General features: G+C 38.3%; 1 protein-coding gene across 4 annotated transcripts in view; it reads left to right on the top strand.

Annotated features, from left to right (window-relative positions):
• Positions 1-22,085, top strand: part of CORO6 (coronin 6) — a 773,484-nt gene that overhangs the window by 409,817 nt on the left and 341,582 nt on the right. For all 4 annotated transcript variants that reach the window (XM_044054466.1, XM_044054464.1, XM_044054462.1 and 1 more), the window contains one exon: positions 1,586-1,708. In XM_044054466.1, coding sequence (XP_043910401.1) covers positions 1,613-1,708 — 96 coding nt within the window. In that variant the 5' untranslated portion in view covers positions 1,586-1,612. The remainder of the gene's footprint in view (positions 1-1,585; positions 1,709-22,085) is intronic.

Below are 22,085 nucleotides of genomic sequence, written 5' to 3'. Positions count from 1 at the left end.
AAGACCCACTAATTAATGCTATTGTTAGGTTATCCCAGGAGCATTAGTTTGAATATGGTCTTTGCTCAGAATGAAGCAGTATACAAGTGTAGGTTGATCCCATCTCATTATATTAAGTACTGATGTGTGCTTTCTGGGGCTGTGGAGACTGAATAGGTTTCATATCCGTAGCATGCAGTATCTCTTTGCCAGTGAGTCAGAAGTAAAACAACAGTGGACATCTACATACCAGTAACCCAGACCTTAATATATTTGCTTATACATGCCAGTGTTTGCCTTCAGCCATAGATGCAGTGGGGAGAAAGAAACACATTATTTAATAAAAGCAAATATGCAGTGCACTGACCTTGAATCTATGTAGAAGTATTTTTAAACAATGATGCCCAGCAACACTCAGGGGGGTATAAAACACCAGATATTATCCTTTCTTATATAAGAATGTACTATAATTGTCCAAGAGTGTGTGTTGTCTGCTACTGATTAAACACCCATAAATGTCTGAGTACAGATGACAACAGGCATTCATTACATCAGAAATTGTTTGCATGAGATATGTTCTCTGTAAAAATGTTCGCATTGTGTTCATGGAATAGAGCCCCTGTAATTTAGACTGAAGATAGCTTGTTATGACCTGTAAACTGAGATGGGTGAATGGTTTTAGTCTTGCTTCCTATGTCCAATCTATAATATAAAATTCAGCGTTAAATGGCATAATGTTTCCCATCATCATTATTGAAAACCACTCTATAAATATTCTTGTCAAGTCAACTGTTACACCCCTGTTTCTACCACAAGAACAGGGAGTACAAATGTCTGGGATTCCAAGGAAGTGACATGGCTGTGCTTGGGAGCTGGCTTTATATTTTTCAAGCCAAGGCTGGATGATTGATGACTGGAACCCATACAGGTTGAATGGACAGTGCTTAATGACCTTGACAACAGGCCAGCAAACGTCATAATGTCTGTCCTGCACATGTCTAATAATAGAATATGACAGAGAAACTTTATCTGTGTGTTGTCGTTTGGTATTTAAGAAGCAGAGTATTCTGCAGGATAAAAAAGCTTTTCAGCTTTATTCCACTGAAAAGATTTTTTTAGCTTTTTGTGCCAGTTTGTATTTCATTTTTTTTTTAAATCACAAGCAAGGCTGTCACTGGTAGCAAATGTGCCAGTGCAGTGGGAAGATCTATATTAGTGTTAACAATACTGGTTCACTAACAAGTTCATATTTTTGGAGGATGGTGTGGGGTAGGGTAGTAAAGATGGATCAGACACCTCTCAAATGTCCAGAATATTGCAGAATGTCCAGACACACACACACACACACACACACACACACACACACACACACACACACACACACACACACACACACACACACATGAAATTTAATGAAACATATGAGTTGTTTTTTATTGTGATGAATTATTAGGTGTGAATTGATTAATGCTTTTATCAACATTTGCAAATAGCAGAGATGACAGTATTAAAGCACATGATAGTAATATAGTGTGTGCAGATGGAAATGAACCGTAGAAGGGAGTCTGTAGTGAGCTGACTGTTTTCATTTGTATTTGTTTTGCAGACTGGCCGAGTGGATAAGAATTACCCCATGGTGAGCGGCCATACTGCACCAGTGCTCGACATTGACTGGTGCCCCCACAATGACAATGTGATCGCTAGCTCCTCGGATGACACAACCATCATGGTAAGCTATTCATGTGTCTCTCTGATTACAGATAAAACAGACGGTGCTGGAGAGAAAGTACTGTTCTTGTGCTTCGGTAGTCCAAGAACACTGGCAAACAGGAACCATTATTTATTTTTTAATTTTCTGTACACTCACAGGAAACTTGCAGAATGTTGGTCAGTTTCTATGAATGAGTAGGTTATTTCTCCATAATTATTATAGTTTATAACTACTTTTTTAAGACCAGGTACCTAAATGAGTGTTTATTTTCAGAGGTAATAAGTCAGCAGATAAAACCACCGAGACAGGAATGTATTGTGCTGAATGCAATTGCTGGGGTACTGTGGGGGGTGAAGTATGATAGTTTTCATATGTCATGAATGTTGGTTAAGTAAAGGTTGGGCCCACTGAAAACCATTGTTAACTTCTGTTACTGGGAGGTGGGTGCTGCTGCTGAGGTATGACCAGAGTTAAACACATGCTGTATTATATCACCTGGAAATAGGTCCTGCTGATGTGATATGACCAGAGTTAAACGGATACTGTATTATATCACTGGGAGATGGCTGCTGCTGATGTGATATGACCAGAGTTAAACGGATGCTGTATTATATCACCTGGAAATAGGTCCTGCTGATGTGATATGACCAGAGTTAAACGGATGCTGTATTATATCACCTGGAAATAGGTCCTGCTGATGTGATATGACCAGAGTTAAACGGATGCTGTATTATATCACTGGGAGATGGGTGCTGCTGCTGAGATATGACCAGAGTTAAATGGATGCTGTATTATATCACCTGGAAATGTTTCCTGTTGATGTGATATGACCAGAGTTAAATGGATGCTGTATTATATCACCTGGAAATAGGTCCTGCTGATGTGATATGACCAGAGTTAAACAGATGCTGTATTATATCACTGGGAGATGGGTGCTGCTGCTGAGATATGACCAGAGTTAAACGGATGCTGTATTATATCACTGGGAGATGGGTCCTGCTGATGAGATATGACCAGGGTTAAACGGATGCTAACTTATATCACAGATGGGTCCTGCTGCTGAGGTATGACCAGAGTTAAACGGATGTTAACATATATCACCTGGAAATGGGTCCTGCTGATGTGATATGACCAGAGTTAAACGGATGCTGTACTATATCACTGGGAGGTGGGTGCTGCTGCTGAGATATGACCAGAGTTAAACGGATGCTGTATTATATCACCTGGAAATGGGTCCTGCTAATGAGATATGACCAGAGTTAAATGGATGCTGTATTATATCACTGGGAGATGGGTCCTGCTAATGAGATATGACCAGGGTTAAAGGGATGCTAACTTATATCACCCGGAGATGGGTCCTGCTGCTGAAGTATGACCAGAGTTAAACGGATGTTAACTTATATCTCTGGGAAATGGGTGCTGCTGCTGTGATAAGACCAGGGTTAAATGAATGTTAAGTTATATCATTGGGAGATAAATGCTGGTGCTTTGATATGACCAGAGTTAAATGAATGTTAAGTTATATCACTGAGAGCTGGGAGCTGCTGCTGAGATATAACCAGGGTTAAATAAATTTGAACTTATATCACTGGGAGATGGGTGCTTCTGATGAGTTATGTCCAGGGTTAAATGGGTATTAATTTATGTCACTGGGAGATTGGTTAGCCTCAACATATGTTTCGTTTACCTCAGCAAGTCCTCTTTAGAATGGTAAACCATGGTTCTCATTCAGTAATGCCATATGTCTGACTGCCTTGTTGGGCATTCATGACAATAATAAAGAAACAATGGTGGTGCCATTGTTGGACTGTTGTCATCATCTTTGCTCCACTATGCTATGGTGGGAAATGTAAGGAAAACTGTGATGAAGCCTGATGTTTCTGTGCTTTGGAGCAGGATAGGGAGGGAGTACCTCTCAACCTCTTAGAGCAAAAAATCTGGACAAAGCCTAAAATGATGGGGGGACAAATAGGGACAGATTTTAAATATTGCTCTTACAAACTTAGAAAGTTGACAGAGTAATAGCTTTTGCATTAGCATGAATTTTCTGAAGGATGTGGAGTCTTAACCTCAAATGTTTGTCATTATTTAATGACTTCAATCCTCAGCTATTTGCCAGAAAGGTACAGATTTTAGGAGGAACACACCAAAAATATGAGGCAAAAATCTGGACATTCTGCAAAAATCTGTACAGTTAAGAGGTATATAACCACTCTTATGTTGGAGGCTAGTTAAATATTGGTAGTTGGCACTTTTAAATTATTGAAGAAAAGAAAAGAAAAGGCACAGAACAACATATACTTAGAAAAAGCACAAAATAGTGTCTGCATAGGTAGTTGACTTGTTGGAAGCCTTCTGCACTGGAGTCTTATATTCCATGACACAACCTTGGAGCTTACATTGGGGGGGGGGGGGTCAGGGTGAATCGTGCACATCACAGGTAAAATTATCTGTACAATAAAAAAATCTCTGAGACTGCAGAGACAAACCCTGTTAACACTTGTTACAGATAGTTTAAATCAACACACTGAATTCCAACACTGTTAAGTTTCTAGGTCTTAAAACATTATGTACTTTGTATGTAATAAAATTAGTTTGCTGTAACACTCCAGAGGTTCTTGAACACATGTAGTAATGACTTGATGATATACTCACATTTCAAGAATAGTGGTTTTCATTTGGCTTCTTGAAGTATTTTGTGACTTTGTTTATTGACCAATGAATACTGCATTTTAGGCAACATGTAGATATGACTCTGTGGGTTTCCTTAAAAACTTTAAAGATAGTACATTTAAATCAGCCTAACTGACTGTTCTGTGTAACTGCTGCCCTGTTAGGAGTTGCGTTATCAGCTACATTGGTTTATTTCTTAGCTGTAGATAACATGTTGTCAGTGATGTCAGCACATCATTTTACACTTCCTTATGTGGCTTCCAGATTTCCATTGACACTGTAACCTGACCATTTCGCCCAGCCTCCAGCTTGCATATTGAACTCTTGGCCACAGCTAGAGGTCATTAAAGCAACTGTACTTAAATCATTGTATTCCTGCTAGTGAAGAAATATTTGTTTTCCCTGGGATAGTTGATGTCTGTCTTGGAACCTGGATCTCTCACCACACAAAGGTTATTAGCATCTCAAGATAAGTTATAACCACAATATCAAGTGGATATAAGATAAGCTATAACCACTATATCAAGTGAATATAGTGAATATAGCTTTCACACCATAAGTTTCTTGTCCATTAAATGCATTGCATTTAAATGTGCCAAACTTGTTTGCCTTGTAGCACAGCACAGTTTTATGTTATTAATCCACTTCCTTATACATTGTAGATATCTGATTTAATTTAGTTTTGAGAATGAAGGTACGTTTGCACTGAGGTTTCTTACTAAATGAACTTAACAACATGCAGATAGAAAGAGGCATGTCTTTGAAGTCCATGTGAACTGCAGAAAGTCACTGTATTGCTATCCATCACCTTGTAGCACCACTGTCTCTCCACTGTCTGTCCAAAACATATTGAATCCCTCAGTTCTGCATTCTCGAATTATGGGTATGCAGTATATATAGCATATCTGGACCTGGCTAAGGCCTTTGATGCTATTCCCATGCAGTCATTACTGACAAACTTGTAAATCTGGATAAAAATCCCTATGATGTGCAGTAGATAGTTAACTGGTTGTCTGACAGAACTCAATGTAGTTAGAGTTGCAGGTGCCACTTCTGAAAATCGTACCAAAGGTATACCACAAAGCTTAGTTTTGCCCTCTCTTATTTGGTTTCTGTTTCTCAGACCTCCAGGCCAACACTATTGATCTATGGTTATTTAAGTTTTTAGATAACTGCAAATTGGATGCTGTTATTCCATCTTCCACTTAGACCATGTTAACAGTTAATGCAAGGACAATGGTCTCATATTAAATGTGAAAAAATGTAGTATAGTTAATTTTGTTAAACAAAATATTTTCACATATCAGATAAGTGCTAAACTATTGCAGTCAGTGGCTGTTGTAAAATATTTAGGTACTCTTGTTGATAATTCCTTATCTTTTGGTCATCATGTCTCTATAATAGTTATGAAGGCCTTCTTTCTGGCTCATCCAATTTTTAAAGACATCTTCTCTAGATCCAAAGAAGTCTTAATTCCCCTTTACTTGTATCTCACCAGACCCATTATTGAATGTAATACCCCTTTTGACTTGTAATTGTCTAAACATATCATTCAACTTGAAACCAAAAAAACATCAAATGAATAACTGTTTCAAATGATAAAACTACAAAAATCACTAAAGGAAAACTCAAATGCAGGGAGGTTTATAATGATTTAGCACTTTTGTCCTTTAAATGAAGAACTTCATCAGAATACATACACAGCCCCATAAATTTAAATAGTTTACAAACAAGTAAAACATAGTATGAATGGTTAATTTCCTAGCCTATCAGTTTTAACTTTTAAATGAGGTGACAAAAATACATGATTAATCAGTCCTGGGGAAACATCAGCATTCAGGAGTACTTGCCAATATAATTCTGTGTACAAGAGCTTGTTCTCTCAATCACTTCCATGTCGGACTTTTGTTGACCTTCTCCAAAATAAAAAGATAAAAACTTAAAGCCTTCACATTCCAGAGAATGTTTATATGGAGCATTAGTATTGTCTGTTTTTCTGTTACATAAAATGTTCATATATTCTTTTTCTTAAAATCCACTTTGTTTTGCCAATGTAAAATACTGAACATTTTGAACACAAAGCAATATTAATCACACCGCTGGTACTACAATTTCCAAAGCACAAAACGGTGAAACCAGAAGAGCCACGAAGCAACACTAACCATAAAACCAAACTGTTTATTAAGTGCTTTCATCAGCAGCATCAGCTGACTTCTTCAGAATACATTCACCATATAGTCATCGTAACATTTAAAGTAAAAACTGATCACATGTCAGTAACAGGACGTTTGACTTAAAGATACAAAAACCTATAAAAAGAAAAACATCTTAAATTGTTATATACGACATCAAAGCTACTCAAGTTTAGAGAATTATGGTGGCAAATTAGAGTCAATGCTACTTGTCCACCTGGTCTCAATGATAATGTCAGCCTGAGTTGTTTCTTGAAATTACATTCACATTTTGGTTGATTGTCTATATTTTTAAAGTTTGCTTAGGCACAACATTTTATTATTCACTATTAGACGGTTTTCTTATAGTAAGTTTTGATGTCGTATATAACAATTTAAGATGCTTTTTTTGTGTCTATCTTGTATCACTCTCCTTAAAGTTGGAAAGAACTTTTGAATTTAGGTTATTGTTCGAGGTTGTAATGGTCTACAGATTGATTTCCTAATACTTTCCTATGAGCCTATGTCAGTTTGAACAGAACATTGCAATATCGTCCTCAGTAAACATGAAAGTTATTGTAATTAATCAGCAGAATCAGGTGTATTACTGAAGGAACTTTACTAGAATTTAAGTAGGAAGAAGCTTGGAGCAACTTGATTGGATTTTCTGTTATAGAGAAAGAAATTGAAATACCCTGTAACAAATTCTACAGTGTATTAACTGAAGTGATACACCACAAAATGCAATACCACGGTGCACCTTTTTGCCTTACAGTAAGTGTAAAGAAATTCATTGGTTAGAAAATGCAAGTTTATGCAACCTACAAGATTACAATTAAACAAATTAAGGTATAACATATATGTTAAAAATTGTGAAAACATTCTATTTTGGCATTGCCCTGCCTTGACCATCAAGCCTTTCCTAGGACCCCTCCCCACTTGTCAATGCTCAGTGGCTTGAATTTTTATCCCCTCCTTCCTAGATCCTAAGTTACTGAACTAATTTGCTTTCCTGCCCTTCCACCTAGTCTACCAGCAGAGATTGACCCTAGCATTCAGTCAGTGATCAGAACAGCCCATAACTTAGCATACCATCCAGTAATGATGTGTGAAATCCCCTCCTCATGGGTTTCTGTTATTGCATGTTATTGACCCATCTAGTTCCTGTAACTACCATTGACTCACAAGTTACCCCATTACACACAACAGGTATGATATGCATGTTACCTGAATTACCTGCATTATGATGCTAGTGAGATTTGTGATAACTCTATTCAAGAACTCATTGACATAATACAGAGTAGACATTTTTGCATACTGCACTACATACCTTTTGCTCCACTAGAATAAACCTACCCTGCTAAAGCTCATGTCAATACCCTGTGCTGAGTTTTTAGTGTGGTGGAGGCACGATCCACCATGTTGCAAGCCTAGCTTCAGTAATTCATTCCATGTATTTACAGAAGGACAGAGAGTAATCAATAAGCAACTATTGACCATTAAATATCATGCAGTTTGTTGACAGAATGATGAAAAAGTTAGGTTTATCATTCAGCATCATTTTATGTACTAGCAGTAACCTTTATAATGGAAGGTTTGTACTATTAGTCATTTTGCATGAAACTGGCAGGTGATTTAGTATTTATGGATTACATTAACGCATTTGATACTCTGTATCATAATCTGCTGATAATGAATGCGAAGATTCACTGTGTGATCAGCCAGTTAGTTGATGAATAACTCACCAGTTAGCTAAAGGGAAAGCTGCAGTTAGGATGATGGGCTGTTCTTACTGGTGAGCTTTACAGAGAAGAATGTCTTACATGGTTCCTAGTAGGACCCACATCTATTTGTTTCTCATGAACTGTCCAGCCTCCTGTAGAGTTATAGTAAAATATGCAAATGATTTCAAGTTATTCTGTTCTTCTTAAGCAGCACAAACCTATAATTAGACATTTACTAATCTTCTTTATCCATTAAGTTACAGCTTAAGCTCCAGATAAAAAAACATTAAGGTAGTACCTCAAAGATACTGTGACACAGTGGTTTGGATTGTTATCTCACTGCGGGAGGTTCTCTGATTTGATTCCTGGGTAGGATCCTTCAGTATGGAGTCTGCATGTCCTTGTCTTTGTGTGGGTTTTCACTGAGTATTGAAGTTTCCTCCAATGTCATTCAGCAACAGTGTGGTGTGTGTGTGTGTGTGTGTGTGTGTGTGTGTGTGTGTGTGTGTGTGTGTGTGTGTGTGTGTGTGTGTGTGTGTGTGTGTGTGTGTGTGTGTGTGTGTGTGTGTGTGTGTGTGTGTGTGTGTGTGTGTGTGTGTGTGTGTGTGTGTGTGTGTGTGTGTGTGTGTGTGTGTGTGTGTGTGTGTGTGTGTGTGTGTGTGAGTGTGTGTGTGTGTGTGTGTGTGTGTGTGTGTGTGTGTGTGTGTGTGTGTGTGTGTGTGCAGGTGTGCATGCGTGTGTGTAGATGTGCATGTGTGTGTGTGTGTGTGTGTGTGTGTGTTTGTGTGTGCGTGTTTGCATCTATGTGTGTGTGTGTGTGTGTGTGTGTGTGTGTGTGTGTGTGTGTGTGGGCGTGTGCGCGTGTGCACATGTGTGCTCCTGTGTGTGTGTATAATGTAGAAGAAAGGCCTGGAAAAATATTTCCATTCTCTTCTTGCCTACTAAACTCCATGGCTGGTGGAAGCTGTTCATGGAGTCATACTAGACGTCAGACATGAGTTTTACATGGATGGATTTCCTCAATGAGTCTTTTGGCAATGTTATTATTATAAATGCAGAACCACCGCACGGCACAATCCACCTTCAATGTAGTATCGTTGTGTAGACCAAAAAACACTCCTTGGATATACAAACAGTATGAATTTATTAAGACAAGCAAAACGACTAAGCGCTTTCGCCAGCAACCTGGCTTCTTCAGAGTAGTTTGTTACATCCTTAAACACACATATATATCCTACAAAAACTGATTTCATTGGTCAAAAACTCATTACTCCTGAATAATTAATTAATAATTAAAAACCTTGCTAATACTTCATTATTTATAATAAATTCACTTTTTATACATACATTCTTTCTCATTTCAAAATATTTATCTAATAAATATCAATACAACTGTATTACTGAATATCTAATACAGAACAATGTTAAAAATACAAAAATTATAGTTAAAAAATCTATCTAATAATACCATAACTAACTGTGGTTAACAAACTAAATTATATAACTAAATGTTATAAAATACGTTTCAACCTTCAAATCTGCTGGGCCCTAAGTTTTAACAGAGGTTTAAGGGAAATAAAATCATTTAGGCCAGGTGGTCTACAAGCATCCAGCCTTAGCTGCCATTCTGTCTCTAAAGCTCCTACTCTGCTAGAAACATCCCCTCCTTCCCCAAAGTCCCATACTCGCCCTATAACAAAAAATATAAACTTTTTGAAAGATGCACATCTATTGCTGTGTAAGAAAAGCGCATTATGTAGATCTTTATTCTTGATGGATCTTATATGCTCAGCTATCCTGTCACGCAATTTCCTGACAGTTTTACCCACATAATACGCCTCACATGATGTGCAAGTTGCCAAGTAGATCACATTCTTTGTCAAACAGGTACAACGCCCAGGACATCCAATGGTGTATTTGTGCCCTTCTACACAAACATATGTCCCCTCATTGATGTACCTACAGCAATTACACATCCCACACCTTTTCATAACAGATTTATATATCTTCCTATTTTTCTTTTCCAAAATATTTTTCATATTTTGGCCTCTACTATACACTATCACCGGTCCAGCTCCTAGTATATTTTTACTCTCCTCACACAAAACAGTATCCCATGCAGCTCTTAATATATTGGACAGTTCAGGTGACCTATGATTGTACTGCATTACACATCTTAGATCACCACTTTTCCCCTTTTGTTGTTCATTGATCAAATCTACTCCACTACATAAAATAGGTGCATACCTACCATTTCTTTCCCTTAACACATCTTTCCTAACACTAAGGAGTAATTTCAAGGGGTACCCTCTGTCCAGGAACATCCCAATCAATTTAAATAACTCCTCTTTAAATATAGCATCATTGCTCACCAATCTTGAAGTCCTTATCATTTGTCCCCTGATTACTCCTTTGCGCTGATGAAAGGGGTGGCAGCTGCTGTAGTGTAATAGTGAATTGGAGTAATTCTCCTTTCTATAGATGTTACTCTCAAATCCTCCATTCTTCTTAATAATCATTAAATCCAAGAAATTCATCCTTTCCTCATGCCATTTGAAAGTGAATTTCAAAAATTCAGTTGTTTCATTTAGATAATTAACAAACTCAATAGCTGATTGCTCATCCCCTTTCCATAAGATCAGGATATCATCCAAGAATCTATTATACATAATTACATTATCCGTGTAATATTTAGATGAAAAAATGTGTGCTTTCTCCCATATCAATAACACTGCATTTGCAAACACTGGGGCACATCTCGCACCCATGGCTACTCCTGATACTTGCTGATGTAGCTCTCCCTCAAACAAGATGAAATTGTTTTTCAACACAAGCTCCATTAACTCACGTACGAAATTTGCCTTTGTCCCTTCTATCAACCCACTCACAATCATAGCCTCATAAAACATTTCTAATCCTTGTTCATGCGGTATGACAGAGAATAAGTTTACAACATCAATTGTAAGAAATCCAAACGCAACATTCCCTGTTTCTATTTTCCTCAACCCGTGCCATGCCAGTGCCATGAATCCCTTACAATGTGTTGGGCTGCACTAACCACATCCTTGACAGCCACATCAACATATGCTGCAAGGGTTTCCGTTTTCGATCCCCGTGCTGAAACAATGGGCCTAAACTGTAATTTCACTGCCCCCTTGTGAACCTTTGGAATACCAAACAGGTTAGGAAGTCTCGGATATTCTACATGCAAATAATTGTATTCAATTTCATTGATATATCCCTGAAACAATGCATCGTGCAGATATAAATCAATTTTATAATAGGCCCTGTTGACCTCACCCCTTGAAACAGCAGCATATGTATCGTCACTATTCAGGATGGCAGACATTTGTGAAATGTAATCAGTATTGGTCATCACCACCATCCCTTCCCCTTTATCTGGCTTCATGAATCTATACAGTCCAGATTTCTTGAGATCATCCACCAATTCCCTCTCTTGCCGTGTTAAATTGTCATTAACGTAGTGAACATTACTAAGAGTTTTCCGCATTTGTGTTTCAACTAACTTTTCAAAACCCAATATCTCAGAATTAATGGGAGGAATGAATGTACTCTTTCTTTTAAAATAACTTGTACTGTTAACAGGGTCTGTGTTTACTTCCCACACTAACCTTTCCTTGTTCGCAAAAAACATTTTCAAATTCATTTGCCTTGTGAACATTTTAACTTCCATATTATTATACTGTACTATGCCTGTAGCTCATGTCATGTCTCAAGTAAGTCCTCAGTCCAGCCCAACCACCTGGTTAACAAAATTATGCCTATCTAGTAGTAAAGATCTGCTATGTTCTTTCAGGCCTTTATCACTTACTTGGATAATTAGATGAATGAGAAGTAGTTAACGTATAGTTCTCACAGCTGTAAGGTCATGTGTCTGGTCATTTGTCTGGAAGTGCAGAAGGGCATTGGTGTACCCTCTGAGCTGGATGATGATTAGTTAGAGATAGTAACAGACAGTTAGGATCACTTATGACAAATAATGGTTTATTTTACTAAGAAATGCATTGTTGCACATGCATGTGTTTGCTTTATTTGGGGGTCTGGCATATAAATATTATTCTAGCTGGTCAAATTGTCTAGCCATTTTTTTATTTTTCTTCATTGTTTAAAGCAATTTGCAAAAGTGTTAACTGGCAAAAGTGGACTTGGTTATTAAGACAGACTAAAGCCTAAATATCCGACTTAAACACTTCAAAATATAGAAGAATAAAAAATAAAAAACACAAAGTACCAAATTTCAGGAGCAGGTGCAAAGCTTTCATTCTTTATTAGTGTGAAGAACTTCATCAGGCAAAACAATGAACATCGGAGCAAAAGTTAAGATTGGAGAGTTTTTATACCTTAAAGCCTAAGTATGTACAGATTTCCTGTGCTGAATGTGCTTTGTTTTATGTTCTAGTTTAACTGTTTTACTATTTGCTATGTAAATATTCACAAGTTGACTGTTATTATGACTATGTTTGTAACCCAGGCTGCCTGAAATTGATCAAATTTGATCAGTACTCTACTCCAGCAAGCAAAAATAAAATAAATAAATCATTATTTTTTATTCTCCTTTTATACAGAAGGAAGTGGGAACTTAGATTTACTCTTTAAATTGCTTGGTAATAATGACTGAGGAAATGTCCAGCAAAGTAGTTTGTTAAAAGTACATCACATACAAAGGGATATCATTACAATGTAATGGCCACAAATAGAAGAATGAAACTGTTTAATCACCGAGCAGTAAGGATTCGCAATAGTCTTATTTATTTAATTCACTTTTACTGGGCAGAGAAGCCTGTTTAGTCATCACCCAAGCCAAGAAGGCAGCAACAATTACATAACAGCAGGTGATGTACAAAAGCAGCACTCACATTCTGAGCTAAATGTACGCATCTTAGGCCGTTAGCACAAGTATATGAATAGATATTACATAACAGCAGGTAATGTACAAAAGCAGCACTCACATTCTGAGCTAAATGTACGCATCTTAGGCCGTTAGCACAAGTATATGAATAGATATTACATAACAGCAGGTAATGTACAAAAGCAGCACTCACATTCTGAGCTAAATGTACGCATCTTAGGCCGTTAGCACAAGTATATGAATAGATATTACATAACAGCAGGTAATGTACAAAAGCAGCACTCACATTCTGAGCTAAATGTACGCATCTTAGGCCGTTAGCACAAGTATATGAATAGATATTACATAACAGCAGGTAATGTACAAAAGCAGCAGTCACATTCTGAGCTAAATGTACGCATCTTAGGCCATTAGCACAAGTATATGAATAGATATTACATAACAGCAGGTAATGTACAAAAGCAGCGCTCACATTCTGAGCTAAATGTACGCATCTTAGGCCATTAGCACAAGTATATGAATAGATATTACATAACAGCAGGTAATGTACAAAAGCAGCGCTCACATTCTGAGCTAAATGTACGCATCTTAAGCCATTAGCACAAGTATATGAATAGATATTACATAACAGCAGGTAATGTACAAAAGCAGCGCTCACATTCTGAGCTAAATGTACGCATCTTAGGCCGTTAGCACAAGTATATGAATAGATATTACATAACAGCAGGTAATGTACAAAAGCAGCACTCACATTCTGAGCTAAATGTACGCATCTTAGGCCATTAGCACAAGTATATGAATAAATTTGTACTTGTAACTGGAAGTTAAGTAATTAAATGGATTCATGTTGATTTGCTGAGGGCAATTTTTGTGAGTGCTGTTCATGGGAATTAAAATAGCTGAAAATCACTCTCAGTGGAAAAGCAACATTTTATTAACAGGGGCTAGCCCCTTACAGCACCACCCCCAAGTTGGGAAGACTCCCCACAACTCCCAACTTATGTATATTATCTTCATATTTGCACAACAATGGAGAAAAGTGCAATGTCTTTGATCTTTGAAAGTGATTTTTAGTGATTATGCTTCACATAAATGACAGTTACTATCAGCGAATTGACTTGTTGCTTGTTAGATACTTGTAGAAAATGTGTTAATATGGTACACAGCACAATATTTGTATAGTTACATTTAGTTTGCAAAAAAAAATGCATACAGTGTCTGTGGGAGACATTCATAAAGATACCACAACATGTACACCTTTTGTACACGTTACAGTAAACTTTTCATATTCGGTAAAGGTCCTGTGCTGCATGGTGCTCTAGCACAAAGATATGTATGACCATGCAGGGCTGGCTTCATGGCCATGCTGAGTGCTAATGCAGCAGTCTGGGGGGAGATGTTTATGTTAATTAGCCATTTGCTGTCTCCCCTGGAAATGTCTCCAGGAAGACATCTACATGTCGAGCAATTCTAGGAATTGCTTGGATGTGTAGAGTAGCACAGCTGGCCCCACCACATCGTGGCAGTGAGAACAGCAAAAATGTTGTGTTCATCCATTGAACATAACTGTAGTATGGGGATTGGGATTGGGGGGAGCCACTAGATACCAGGGATTACTCTACATTTAAGTGCTATAATGACACCAACTTCAGTGCAGGGGTTGGGGGTTGAGGTAAAGCACTAGACACCAGGGATTACTCTATACTTAAGTGCCATAATGACACTGACTTCCCTGTGGGGATTAGGGGATGGTAGAAATACTAGATAGGGTGAAGACAGACAAGTCAGGTACTGAGAGGGTAATGGTGAGTTTTAGTTTGAATGTGTACTTCTGTGTATGTGGGAAAGTGATTGTGGAGGGGGGGGGTCTAATGCCATAAAGATCAGCAATGATCGGCACACCCTGGAAGTAAATGTGATTCAGAGACATGCAGATTAACTAATAATGAGGTCTTACTTTGTCACAGCTAACATGTCTCTGAATCGCATATAGGTATGTTGTGGGAAAAGGGCAGTTTTAGCACGAGCCATATGGCTTATATTAGACACTTTAATGAATTCCTAGGTTTGTCATTTTTTAATAATGTTCAAGAATAAGTTGCTGCTTTGGACTGTTTTATTAAATGCTGTGCCCTGAAGGGAGCTTGTTCCTGTGGAAATAATCCTTCTGGGAACTGATCAGTTGCTTCAGTCTGGAGGAAGGTTTGTACCACTTTTGGAGTGAATGCTCGCTAAGTACGCCTGCTTCTGTGTGCCTTTTAGTGGTGCAGTTCAGTGAAAGAGTTTTACAGGAGAGACAGCAAAGCTCTTTACAATTAATTTAATTTAACATCTGCTGCTATTTGTAAATAGATCATTTAAAATATCTTTAATTATTCTGCTTCCTTTTTTACAGTATTGTCCTGCTTCTTTCTATGTAGTAACATCATTATTCAAAGAGAGGAAACTGTGAACTTAAGCAAACTGTTAGGACAGCTTTAAAGCAGCTGTTAAAAATGCAAATTTATTTGTTAGGTGATACAGAAATAACATTTGGCAAGTGTGCAAGAAATTTAAACAGTTTGTTTTTGTTTTATTATTGTCAATATTTGGCTCTGACCTTTAACAAATGGCATTTGTCTGTCATGTTACTCTGAATGTATAGAGTCCACGTACAAAACATTCTCACTTTGTGAAATAGGCTGCTGATACAGAATTTTATTTTTACATTTTAACTGAAACATAGCTTTACTGAAAGGTATTGTCCAAAGATTCTGTGACAGATGTGTAGATAGTTTAAATTAGATGTAAAGGTCAGCTCAAAAACATAAACCCAGAGGTGATGTTACATTAAGTTTTGAGAGGGATTTAAAGGTGGCTTTTATAAAATACATACATTTAAAAAATGGTTGTTGGGAGCAGTATATCTTGATTAGAGTGAAATTTAATGTCTTAGGGTTTCTTTGATAATTGTATTGGTTCAAGTACTTTTCAAAGAAATATTTGGAAACTGTTGCTGTAGTTAGCAAAATAAAGTATAAGAGCCCATAGAGCTTTATAACTTTACATGCTTTGGAACAAGATCCCAGTTCGTATTAGGCAGAGCCCCTCACTGACTCTCTTCAAGAGAAGTCTTGATGAGTGGATGGGAGATCGTAAATTTACCCCAGGGGTCACATCTGTGTCACTGCTAGACAGGGGCACAGTAAACTAATTCTATTATATAAGGGGACCTTCATTGTGTCACTACTAGACAGAGGCACAGTATTCTAAATTTATTCTGTACATTTTTTGTACCATTTCATGGGGTGGCATAAGCCACATCACTATGGCTAGGCTTACAAATGCCCCAGGTCAGATAGCCTAGTACTATACTATGAAACTATGAAACTATGTTGCTTGGAATGTTATAGTAGGAAATTAAATATGTGAAACACATCACTGGCAGGTTTTGAATAATAGTAATGACTCATAATTGACTCATTATTGATTTTTACAGCATTCAGGCCCAAGAGCTGTCAAGGAACATTGATTCACTTAAGTTTATGTCATAAATCACATCACCCATCCAACTTTCAAAATTTAATTTAAACTGGTCAATTGTATTTGATAGTCTAATTTTACTTGGGATTTATTCCATATTCTTGAGGATGACAGTGCATATAAATGTTCCCATGACGTTACTGCTACACTTTATTATTTTAAAATTTATATTATCATTCCTGTGATTGTAGCAATTTGTAGACATTGATGTGTTACATACTGCTTGTAATGCTGTTAAAAATCTTACCAAGAATCACCTTCCCTCTTACGTGTCTATAATGAAGAGAATATAAATCTAGCTTTTTTGCATAAATCAGTGTATGTTTGATTTCTAACTGATAGTATCTTTTTAGTGAATTTACTCTGTGCATATTCTATTATACTATTATATCTAGATGAGTTTTGGTAAGATTACAAAAACAATTATTGTATTTTGGAATTGTTGAAATGTATGTTTTATATATATATAGACTAAAATGACATAATCCCCCAGTGTTTTTGATTTAAGTATAAGACCAGACATTCTTAATGCTTTTGTTCTGATTTTATTTACAGTATTAGTTAAGGAAAAGTCAGTATAGGCCACGGTGGTGCAGCAGTTAGTGTTGTCTTCTCACAGCAAGAGGTTCTCCGGTTCAATTCTCGGCTGGAGTGCCTTCTGTGTGGAGTCGGCATGTCCTCCCCATGGTTGAGTGACATTAAAGACATGCAGGCAGGTGCATGCGTTAATGGGTGTGCCTTCGTTGAAGGTTGGGCATCGGGCTGGCACCTCGGCACCGTAAAAATCTACTGCCAATCATAAGCGGACCGGTGTTCTGTTGTTAGCGACCCCTAACCTAGAAAAGCCGAAAGACATTACTTTACTTACTAGTTAAGGAAAAGTCAGTAAGTAATATGAGTATCTAGATTCCTACATTCTTTGGTTTCATGAAGTTTAATACCATTAAGAATAACTTCTTGAGTAATTATGAGTTTATCTATATAAATCACCTGACACTTTGGATAACTGAACTGTAACCCTGTTGAGTTTACCTACTTAGAGATGTCATTCAAATAGTTATTGATTTCATCCATATCTCTTGCAGAGTCCACTATAAAATCTATTTTCTAGTCATTTGCATATTTTGTGATTGAGTAATGTTGGTTGGTTGGATAGGTTGAAAAAACAGACCAAACAACAGTGGGCCCAATACTGATACTTGCGGGGCACCTTGAGAAAATGGAAGAAATTCAGCTTGAGTACTCTTAATTGAAACACACTGAATCCAATTAGTCAGACAGTTAAGAACCCAGTTGCTTAAGAATGGATTAAATCCACAATCTTGTAATGTTTAATTACTGAAGTATGGACAAAGGTACAAATGATTTGGCTAAGTTAATAAAAATAATCCCCATGTTTACAGATTGTTCTATAGCTTCAGTACCTATGCCACAAAATTCCACCAAATTAGCCAGAGTGGATTTTCCATGACAAAAAAACATGCTGGTGTATATCCAAAAATCCATTATGGTTATTCGGATCAAGTAATGAATGCCACATACACCTTTCAAAACATTTACAATGAACTGCTGTTGAGCTAATGGGCTGATAATTAAAATTTTCTAAATTACTACTCTTCTTATAGACTGGACAGATTATTGATTTTTTTTTTTTTTTTGCAGGCTGATGGAACAACAAGGGTATTTAAAAATTTATTAAACATAGTAATGTAGGTAATAAGAACTTTTCAATTCTTGTTCATAGGTTCATAGGTTCATAGGTTGGTACTAGGCTATCAGCCCTAGGGCCTATTCAAGCCTAGCCATAACAATTCCCTGGCTATTTCTTCCCACATTATTTACTTTCCTGGACCCCTGTCTAGCAGGGCGACTGACATGATCCCTGGGGTGAATTTCCTTTCTCCCATCCAATCGTCAAGGTTCCTCTTGAAGAGGTCCAAAGAGGCACTCTACTTGACATGTATGGGCAATCTATTCCAGAGTCTGGGGAGTCTCTGGGTCAGGAACCTATCCCTGCAGCATGTTTTGTTTATTGTGATGACAAGGTTTAGATCCCTGGAGCATGTAGCTCTGAGGGATTGGGATTTCTTTAAGTGTAGCATGTCCAACAGCTCTGGGTTTGACATGGCCTTGTATGTTAAGCAGAGATTGCCTCTGAGTAGATGATATGTGACAGAGTATAGCTGGAGTTTTTTAAGGCGGTCAGCGTAGGGCATCTGCTTTAGGCCTGTGATTCTTTTAGTGAGGTATTTCTGAGGCCTTTCCAGTTGTTGCAGATGTCTTGAGAGGTGCATACCAAATGGGGCATTGTAGTCTATAATGGGTCTAATGAGGGATGAGTACAGTGGGACAATGACCTCCTTTTTTCTGGATGAAAAGCCCTTCGTGATGAGGTGTGCCACATAGAAGGATTTTCTGACTGTTGTGGCGATGTGGTTATCGAAGGTGAGACCACTGTCCACCTGTGTCCCTAAGTCTCTTATCACACTTTCTGTGTTTAGTGTACTGCCACCTATATGGTAATTCATGGATACATGTTTTTCCCAAAGGGGATAACAATACATTTCTTGGCATTGAGCTTGAGCCCATGGCTCTGGCACCAAGCATCTGTTTCTGTAAGGCCCTTTTGTAGAGTATCCACATTATTTGGGGATTCAATAATGGCTCCCAGTTTGCAATCATCTGCAAACTTTGTTAGCCAGAGTCCCTTAGTGTTGACCTGTACTTCAGAGAAGTAGATGCCAAACAAGAGCGGCCCCAGGACTGAACCCTGAGGTACTCCACTTGTCACTTGTCTGGAGCTGGATTTGGAGTCGGCTACGTTTACAGTGTGGGTTCTATCAGTAAGCCATTTAGCAACCCATTGGGTGACATAGGGATTAATGCCCAACTTAGTAAGTTTATCTATGATTCCAGTGTGGGGGATGGTGTCAAAGGCCTTGGCAAGGTCTAGAAAGGCTGTGTGGACCACCTTACCCTTGTCCATGGCTCTGGAGACTGATTCAAAGAAGTCAATCAGGTTCAGGAGACAAGATCGGCCCTTCATAAACCCAAACTGGGTGGGGTCCAGTGTTTGAAGGTTGCCAATGTCTTTGTTTATAAGTTCCATGATAATACGCTCCATGGCCTTGCAGATAAGGCTTGTCAGACTGATGGGACGGTAGTTTCCGGGATCCAAGGTGGATCCCCCCTTGTGAATTGGGATAACTGTAGCTCTGTGCCACTCAGTGGGCATGAAACCTGAGGTGAGGCTATGATTAAACATGACACTTAGGTGAGGTGCCAGTTCATATTGTAGTTCATGTAGTACACAGCCCGGGATGTCATCTGGTCCCATGGATGCTGTATTCTTGGCTTTAGAGAGTGCGTTTTGTACCTGTGTGGCCGTTATTACTGGAATTTGGCAATCTTCCGGTATTGAGATGGGCCATTTAGGGGGGAGAGGGGGTGAAGTTGGCACTGAATCGATCTGCCAGGATATTGGCAATATCCTTCGGATCAGTATATTTAATGCCATTCTATTTTAGCTCAGAGCAGATCTGAGCATTGCCATTTAGATTCTTGACATAGTTATAGAATGCTTTGTGGTTGTCTTTGGAATCTTTGGCAATTTTATTTTCGTAACTAGCTTTGGAGGATTTTATGAGGCATCTCAGTTTCTTACTGAGGCTAGTAAGGGAGTTTTTTGCATCCTGGGATTTTCCTCTTTTCTGCAAAAGTTTCTTCCTTTTGTTGAAAAGTTTGTTTATGGCAGGGGACCACCAGATTGGCTTCCTTTTTGGATGAGAGCATTTTGGTTCTATTTGGGATGGCACGATTCATGCATGAGTGGATGTGCTCGTACAGTGCCTTAGTGTAGGATTCAGCAGTTGAACTTTCAGTTCCCATCTGCATGGGTGTCATGAAGTTTGTCACTTCTGACTTGAGTAGCATGAAGTTGGCTTTGGAGAAGTTTTTTATGGTTGTTTCTTTACTGGGGGGTGGGGTGGGATGTGGATGTTAAGGGTGATTAGCTTATGGTCAGACCTGACTAATGAGGGGGTGACCATAGGTATGGAGCATTGATTTCCCATGTTGGTAATGACCAGGTCTAGGATATTGGAGCCCCTGGTGGGACTATGGATTAGATGATCCAGGGCATTGAAATTTATGAATTCCAAGAACCGTTGTGCAAAGGTGTTGGGACATGAGTAGTTTTCCCAGTTAATGGCAGGGTAGTTAAAATCACCCAGTATTAGGGTGTTTGGTTCTATCTTAATATTTACCAGTATGTTTAGAAAGGTGTAGTGAGAATCTTGGGGTATGGTGGGGGATCTGTAGCAAGCTACAATTTGGATTGCAGTCTTACCTAGTGTTAGTTGAACTTGGAGAATTTCAGACACATTGTGTTGGCCAACTAGCCTGGTGGTGTGAATATCCTTGGTGAATATTGACACTCCTCCACCTTTAGTGTTTCGGTCCTGGTTTGGTGACCGAATAGTGTGGTAAGAGTTGTAGCCTGGTATTGCAGGGGTGCTCTCTGGAGCCTTGAACCAGGTCTCAGTTACTGCACAGATATTGATGTTCTCCATTTTTAGGAGTGCCTCGAGAGAGTGCATTTTGAGGTTTAGACTTCTAGCATTGAGTAGCATTACCTTCAGATTTTGCATGCTTGTACCTGTTACGGTGGTGGTTTTGTCCTTTGAAGTTTGCCTAAAAAGGCACTATAGGGGTGGCAAGAGCCTTAGCCAGTAACCTGAATCCCAGGGGCGACAGGTGCAGACCATCTCTGGCAAAGCATCGTGGTCTGTCAATCATGTCATCCCAGGCAGACAGATACTGGATCCCCTTTGAATGACACCATAAGCTTAGCCAATTGTTGAAGTCAATCATTTTATCCTTATATTGTGGTATAATTCTGGGTGAAGGCAGGATGCTACTCAGGGCTAGGGTCATACCTGCCTGGGCCACATGATCTGAGAGCTCTTCCATGTCTCTTTTCATGTAGTCCAGGGAGGTACGTCTCAAGTCATTCACTCCAACATGGACAATGACAGAGTCATATTTGTACTTGTTGTGGAGTGACTTGAGTGCATGCGTTATGTGGCGGATCCTGGCACCCGACAGGCAGCTGACTGTAATTTTCTCCTTATTGTGAGCATTTTTGGAGGAATGTAATCTGGTCCTAGATATCTTGCATCCTGTTTTTTTTTCAAATGCAGACTTAAGGTCGTTTACACTTATGCAGGGACAGTGGCAGTCATAATTACTTGCGGGTAGGTACACTGGTGAATTTTGCTCAATTTTTGTAACTTGTGCAAATTTAGAATTAAACTCATTAGCCAACATATTATGATCAGTCAGTATGTTTCTATTAACTTTCAAAGATGTTATTGACTTACTACTCTTACAGTACAATTTAATATATTTATAAAATTGTTTCCTATCTGCAGTAT

This window comes from Protopterus annectens, chromosome 13.part0, assembly GCF_019279795.1.
Source record: "Protopterus annectens isolate FY-2018-M chromosome 13.part0, PAN1.0, whole genome shotgun sequence".
In the NCBI taxonomy this organism is placed as follows: domain Eukaryota; kingdom Metazoa; phylum Chordata; order Ceratodontiformes; family Protopteridae; genus Protopterus; species Protopterus annectens.
The sequence above is the reverse complement of the archived record's forward strand: the minus strand, read 5'-3'. Positions and strand labels throughout refer to the sequence as shown.